The 8039-nt window shown below is 34.7% G+C and overlaps 1 protein-coding gene across 2 annotated transcripts; it reads right to left on the bottom strand.

Annotated features, from left to right (window-relative positions):
* Nucleotides 1-283: 283 nt before the first annotated feature.
* On the bottom strand, nt 284-4573 carry LOC122305098 (cytochrome P450 734A1-like). 2 transcript variants are annotated; one of them, XM_043117407.1, is made up of 5 exons: nt 4066-4573; nt 2724-2950; nt 2312-2559; nt 1676-2066; nt 284-1310 (listed from the first exon to the last, which is right to left on the bottom strand). In XM_043117407.1, exons 1-5 carry the CDS (start codon nt 4340-4342, stop codon nt 846-848), a joined length of 1608 nt encoding a protein of 535 aa, XP_042973341.1. In that variant the 5' UTR covers nt 4343-4573; the 3' UTR covers nt 284-845. The 2 variants fall into 2 exon arrangements, with proteins under 2 accessions (XP_042973341.1, XP_042973342.1); XM_043117408.1 differs by lacking the exon at nt 4066-4573 and adding an exon at nt 3150-3967.
* Between the last annotated feature and the right edge of the window lie 3466 nt (nt 4574-8039).

Raw genomic sequence — 8039 nt, 5'->3', positions numbered from 1 at the left:
TCACAATGTGTACCTAATTACCATGCATGCATATATATATATATATATATATATATATATATATATCTCATTCATTTGGTAAATAATTAATGGAGTATTTTTTTTATTTTTTATTTTTAGTAATCTCTTCTTTTTTTTAACATTGCTAATTAAATGGAGAGAGAGAGAGAGAGAGAGATCATTACACGAAAAATGAAGCAGATCCAACACGTTTTGGTGCTTAAATATTGAAAGAGATGAAAGTTAAAGGAGTAATATATAGAAGTTGAGTGACATATAGATATATGTCCAACCAATTAATTAACATTCATGAAAACATAGTAATACAAAACTGTGTAGAAAATGTGGAAAAATATACAATACATACATAGGAGATGACTAGGAGCTAGATTTATACCTACAACTGTTAGCCATTTACTAAAATCCTACAACTAAAAACAGAGCTTACATACAAAAAACAAAAAAGATCAGCAAAACATGAGGACTTGGGGGTGCCGCCCGGGGTTACATGCCAGGGTGAAACATTCTTCTGGTTAAAAACGAAAACAAAAAACCATGGACATGGATGCCAGTAGTACTCATCATCATCAAGCAATACCAACAATAATATCACAAACATTTCTCCCTAAAAGATGATCGATCTTTAGCTTAGCAGCAGCAGCTCCTATATATATATATATATATATAATTCTGATCAGCTCGCTCCCTCAGGAATGCAAAGGCAAGGCAATCATGATGGGTACTTCTGCAGTATGCCCACTCAACAATATTAATGCACCTAGCATATATAGGCGTGCTCACACTCGATCGGGATGTTGGGTCTTTATAGAGATAGCAACATCATCTTAGGAGGACCCTTGATCTTTGTGGCCCTGATCAGGATGGGACAGGGACTGGAAAAGGATGGGTGCACCATATTGTGGGTAGAGTAGCATCAGGACCGTCGGTGCATGCTGATAGCTTGGGGACAACCTAAAGGAGAAGCGCTGCAATATGATTGCCAGCGTTAACTTGGCCTGCAATATGGCTAGATTTTGTCCGATGCATGTGCGGACACCAAGGCCAAATGGAATGAACGCCACCGGATGCTTCGCTGCCCGTGCCCCGCCCTCGGAGAATCGACCTGGGTTGAATTCGTTGGCATCGTTGCCCCACAGGGCTTGGTCATGATGGATGGCCAAGATCGGAACCAAAATCTCGGTCCCACATGGGATCTTGTAGCCTCCGAGCTCTACATCAAATTTGGCCCGTCTGATTGCTGCGATCGCCGGTGGGTATAATCGGAGGGACTCGTTAAATATCATGCTTAGCTGCGCATGAACAGATGAATATCGATCATGATCATGGCCCAGTACAAAATTAATTAGGAAACTACTTTCCAATTAATTATAATTTATTTATTTCGGAGGAGTGTAAGTACGTAACATTAACATGATCGATCTTTTGTAATTTATATATATATCTCTAAGGTGATTTAATTCATCAGTGTTGATCGATCTTCCTATGTAACTCTTTCAAAATGACAAAAATGCCACTAAATGTTCCCACCAAAACAAGCAACAATAAAAGCGAAAGGTGGCAGTTTGGTTTTTAACACGAAACAAACATGTGCTAAGAGACAAAAACATGATTCTTTGTCCTTACAAATATCCAACATACAAATACAATAGCTTACCGTCTTAAGCTTGACAACATCATCTTTGCTGGGTACATCACGTGATCCACACACCCTCAGGACCTCCTCACGTGCCTGTACCTGCCAGTGAGGGTGCATAGCCAGAAGAACAGTAGTCCACGTCATCAAATTGGATGTGGTCTGTTTGCCGGCAAAGAAAAAGCTCTTGCACTCTTCAACAATGTCATGGACAGTGATATTTGATGATGGGCAAGACTTTGAAGCCTGAATCATGAGGCCCAGCAGATCCTTTGGACTTTTCTCTTGCATTAATAAATCCCCACCAGAATTATTTTTCTCATCTTTCCGCCGTTCGATTAAGTTCACCACAGATTTCTTGATTTCCTTATCCAACTTCCAGCAATTCATGTTTCTCTTTGTGGGCAGGAATCTGTTCATCCAACCAATAAAAAGATCTTAACTTTCTTTTCATTCAGTTAATTAATCACTAATCTACATCTATACTTGTAATTTGTATATGGCATGTTAAGATAGGTGACCACCTGATAATGACTTGTACTGACATTGATTGATCATCATCAAGAACATATAAATCTTGATTTGATTAGAGGTACTGTAAGGTAGACCCATGACTTTCTTTTCTTTCTTCTTCTTTTTTTTTTTTTTTTTTTTTACCTGTAGCAAGGGATGAAAACTTTCTGAAAAACATCTGCAGCAAGCTTCATTTGCTGTGCTTGTAATCTGAAAACCTTTTTTCCATCTTCATAGCTGCTGCCAAATGCTGCTCTCGTGATGACATCTTCTGTTAGGGTTTGGAACCATTCCGAAACTTCAATTTCAACCTCTCCCGACTCGGACATTGCAACAAGCTGCCATTGCTCCAACATGTCCACCACACTCTTTGCCACTACCGGTATCAACAGCTAATACGTACACGACAACAAATGGTAAACTTTGTATCTCTATATATGTGTACCTTTCTCTTTTCTTTCCTTTTTGTAGTAAAAAAGAAACAAAAACATTAATTATATATAGGTTTTTATTTATTATTTTAGAAAAAGGTTGATGATCATGTATATGAACTTACTTTCAGATTTTCCATGTGGAATGTAGGGGTGATGATTTTCCTGTGGTGAGCCCATTTTGCTCCTCCTTTCAGACTGAGGAGGCCATCACCTTCGAGCTGTTTAACAAGTGGGTGTGCTTCAATCTTCTCATAAAACTCTGACTTGGAGGTGAAGATATCTTTGACGAGGTCTGGATCGGAAATGGTGAGGCGAACCGTGGGTCCTAACCACATGAGAAATGTTGCACCTGTAGAAATAATTAATGATACATGATAAGTTACTCTCTGGTATAATTAGTGTGATAAAAAAGAAAAAGTTTGAGAGGAAGTGTTTGGGGGGAAAGAAAATTATGTCTATTGGGTAGTAATTAGAATGAGATCATCTAGAACAGACACAGGCCAGGAAAAAAGCTAAGCTTTTCACGAAGTAGGGAACTACCACACAACCTTGAGTAGTAAGTATCAAGTTAGCAAAAAGAGGAATGAGCAGGAAACATGACAGCCATTATTCAGAGTAAACATGGATGGTGTAGACCCTACACAGACATACACACCCACAGAGGAGGCACAAAACAAAATAAAGATGGGAAGAAGACAACTAAAATTTGAGCCACTGCCGAAGACACAACCTCATTGTCAAAATCCAATCCTTTCTATTAAAACAAAACAAAACCGAAAAAAAAGGACAAAAGAAAACTGAAAAGTAAAAACGGAAACTCCACATCCAAGGGCCTCAAAGTCATAAAAGTTTTAACCATAAGGATTCTGGAGTTTGGTTCTTTTCATTTTTTTTTTTTTTTTTTGGGAGAGAAAAGTACAAATTGAAATCACTGCAATGTTAGAATGGTCAGAGACATGTATATAGAAAAAATCTTATTCCATAAAGCGTTCTTGAATTGCCCAGAGGAGGAGGAGGGATGGATGAAAAAAGAAAATGAGGAAAGAGAAAAGATAGAAAGAAGTGCAACAGTCCAAAATCTGAGCTTCAACATCAAGCATCTAAGCTCGGAAAAAGCCTGAAAAGTTGTGAAAAGAAGTACCCTAACTAAAAAATAAGCCTCTGAAAAGTCACGAATTCTGGAGGACTGATCGTGAAACCGGCTAAAGAAACATCATAACTGAAGGCACACCCAGAATAGGATAATTATCAAGTATGAGCCATAGAAAGCTAAGAAAGAGAAGGCTCGGAAACCCACATTAATACTCCTTAAACGGCTCCAAAATGTTTATTAAAACAATAAAACTCATTGTTAATGCAATGAACCCCTGCCATGTTAAGAACAAGAAGAAAAAGAATTACTGGTTTTGTGTGTCTGTGTCTGTGTCTGTGACTGATCAAAAACAAAACAAAGAAAAGCAATACCATAGATCTTTTTCCAGTGGTGGTAGAAGGAGAGGACTCTGGGGAGTATGTTGTGAGAGAAAGGCATGGGCTGAGAGGAGGCTTTTAACATCATCCCTCCGAGTTCTTTAACATTTCCAATGAAGAAACGGTATGGGGGTCCTCTGATCCCTTGCCTGGAGAAATGGTCTTCAATTCTTCTGGGCCTCCACCAAAGCGATACCACCACCTTCAGCACTAACACTAAGAACATCACCCATATGACGAGAAGCTTAAGCCAAGACAAGAGCTCCTCCATATCTTGTTTTAGCTTTGAATTCTTCTTTAAAATTACCTCTCTCTCTTGTCTGTTTGTAGCAGAGAAGCCTTATCAGTTGCTTCTTATCTGCTTTGCCTATGTATGCTGTTTACTTGTTGTGTAGTGTGCTGGCTTTAATACTACATAGATGAGAGAGAGAGAGAGATTTTAGTTAGGAGGGAGGGGCAAAGCAAGGCCAACGGCGTAGGGGCCGGCGCCATTGGAATTCTAAGGGTCAACGAATGAGGAAGGTGTTTTAATTTTTTAATCCTTTTAAGACGATATTACCCTTGTCTTCTTCTGTAACTATCCTTTTAGTTATAAAACTGTGTGTCTGTGTGTATATGATAAGCTTTATGAAAAATGTTGGCTGTCTTTCTTAATTAGGTATCTGAATTCCTTTTCTTTTCTCTCTAATTAACCAAATCTTGACTTAAAAAACTCTTTTTTTTCCTATTTCAGTTGTATATCCTTCCGTAACCTTTCTCTCTATTCTATATATAGAAAAATATTTTTAATTTATTTATGTTCTTTTCTAGCAATTAAGAGGATAAAGAGAGAATTAATGAGTATTAAATTGAATAAAAAATTATATTTTTCCAAGGGATGGATGGAAATTAAACTAAAAGTCGACTATTTTAAGGAGTCTGATTTGAGAGGATACTATTTAATTTGAGTAATACTAAATACAATCATAGTTGTGCAAATGTCGTGCACTACTTTTGATCAAAAAATGTATGGTTAACTATTAAAAAAGTAATCTTTTCATGTAAGTTTCATATTTATTCATTTTTTTTTTTTTTAAATGAATGTGTGTCGCTGACGTATTCTATGACGTTAAATAACATTTCTCTTTTTGAAAACTAAATTAGGATATAAATTATGGAAGTAAATCAAAGGATCGAGGACATCATAGAATATTATTGTAGTGAAAGGCTGATTTATGTGGCCAAGAATTAATGAACATTATGAACTAACCGATTTTCGATAAAGGTAAGTATTAATTAATTGCTAAAATACTGTCCAATTAACTTTTTTAATTTGGTATAACTGCCATATGATCTATTGATTCAAAAGATCAATCGAGTAGCATCAATAGGAGGTTTATACATTTCTCGTTTGGTTATACTAATACAGTTTGACTGAGATGAAATGATATGTTTTGTTAAAAGTTGAATAAAAAAATTTTCTAATTAATATTAGTTTTGTTTTGAAATTTGAAAAAGTTGAATTCTTTATTATATTTTGTGTGAAAATTTAAGAAAATTATAATGATCATATGAGATGAGATGAGATGAGATAGTTTCCAAATATCGAAAGGGTTATTCTTACTCCTATCTAAAAGATCAATTATTTTATTCTTAAACTAGTATGTAAAACACACTATTCACATTATTTAAATGATAAGATTTGATTTATAAGAGTTAAATTTTAAAATTTATCTTATAGACTAATCAAATTATGTCTTGTAAGTATATTATTAAGTGTGCACTATACACCGACTTGTGAATGAAAATTTTCATATCTAAATATGATCAATTAGTAGAGAAATTTATATTCTTAAATATGAATATAATTAAGTTAGATGATCTAATTGATCTAGATAATATAACATGTGCATTAAATATTGTATATATAGCATCACCACGCATATATGAATTTTTTTTTTTTAGTAATATATATAATTAAGCCAAAGGGATGATCACAACGTACTATGCATATATACAATGGAAAATCAATATTCTTTGAGTAAGAGAAATTAATTAAAAATGCTATAAAAATGAGTCTATTCTTGTCGTAAATAATAATTCTTATTACAAATAATTCATCATAAATACTCATTTTACTTATATATATATATACTCATTTTACTTTTATATATATATATATATATAAGTATCAAAATGGATAAGTAGTACTGATCTATATATGTTTCATTAGGAAAAAACGACCATATATATATATATATATATATTAATGCGTATGTATATAGCTAGCTGTAATTAGCAATGACCGATCATTTTGAAAACAAGTGCATTAATGTTGATGAAAAAGCTGATACGTACGTACGTGTGTGTGTGTGTGTGTGTGTAGAGAGCAGGTTGATGATTTACGTGCATGAGATGATGATCAGATTATGATGTAAACAAGCCAGGCCATAACGTAATTCATTTAATTACCCACGTAAGACACTACTATTTTGAGATCAATTAATTAATTAATTAATTCCCAATTAATTAAAACTCGCGACAGAAATGATACTGGCCGGAACATAATTAATCACGGCCATCATCATCATGTTAATTATGGGATGAATTAGTTAATTAGATCATCATCTACATTTAATACATATATATATATTTATAAAGGTAGGATAATTTGATGACAATTATTTATTTATTTTTAAAAAAAGAAAAATTTAGAAACTATTTTCTAGGAAACAGTATAAAGAGTACTTATAATAAAGAGAGCGATCGATCCAAGTAATAAGAAAAGGAGTGGGGACGCATTAAATTATGAATATAGCTATTGGTTTTGTGTATTGAAAGTGACAAAACTCATAATATTGCTGCAAAACGGTCCAGGCCAGGCTGCATTTATATTTATATAAATATATAAATATATATATATATATATATAGACTAGAGTAGTCAACTCTATGCATCAGCTGATCATCCATTCTTTCTTAATTCTCTACTTTCTTTTCCTTTTCTTTTCATCTAATTAAGAAAATGTAAATATATAGAAAATGGTGGGGGCTGTTCATCTCTTAGAATGCACTCTAGCTAGTCATGAAATTGCGCAGCTTGGAGGTAAAAAACAAGTAGTAGTGGGGATAGAAGAGTGAGAAGCTTGGGGGGGGGGGGGGGTGTTGGGTGTGGTTCCCAACAGCTAGCTAGCTAGCTTTCTTTGATCTCCTAGCTTGTTCCCGAAAAGATGATTTGGGAAGAGAGAGAGAGAGGGCACAAAGGAGGTTGTTGTTTTGGAATGTTGCTCTTAAATTTGTGCACATGGGAACAAGGCTGTCTATTATAGGGTTTCTTTGTGTGGTTTAGGTGGGGATATATGCTCCGGTTGACCCAACCATGGGGTGCCCACTTAGAGGCACCCTTCCTTAATCTTGTCTTAATAGGCCCAAGACATGTTGGGGCTCTGTGCCCCTCTCTTGGTCCTACCATTTCTATTTCTTTCTTTTATTTTTTTCTTGTCTTTTTAAACTTAAAAAAAAAAAAAAAAAAAAAAAAAAAAAGTGCCCCAGAGGAGTTACACTCGGAGTCTGCTTAACTTTTTCATGTATAAACAAAATCTTGTGCGCTTAGTGACTTTTAAGTGGCAACCTATGTTAAAAAAAAAAATTATAAAATTTCCTATTAATTATAAGGTAAACTTGACGTGGCTAGGGATCGGATGAGATCATCACGAGATGGCATCAGCCTTAATTATAATCAAGTTTCTCATTGAGATAACTGGATTTCACTCATAAAGGCTAAGAGTGTATAATATTGCAAAGTGCATAGCATGGTTTAGACTCAGCCTCATGCAATTCACATATGTATATGGAAAGGCTTATATATAAATATATATATATAATTTGGTATGAATTTATATTAATGATTCTGATTATATGGCTTTAGCATGCACGTCTTAATTATGCAAAAGATGTAGAGAATGAAGGACCTCAAGCACCACTTTCCAA

Source organism: Carya illinoinensis, chromosome 3 (genome assembly GCF_018687715.1).
Source record: "Carya illinoinensis cultivar Pawnee chromosome 3, C.illinoinensisPawnee_v1, whole genome shotgun sequence".
Taxonomy (NCBI): Eukaryota; Viridiplantae; Streptophyta; class Magnoliopsida; order Fagales; family Juglandaceae; genus Carya; species Carya illinoinensis.
Note: the sequence above shows the minus strand (reverse complement) of the source record. Positions and strands in the feature narration are given on the sequence as shown.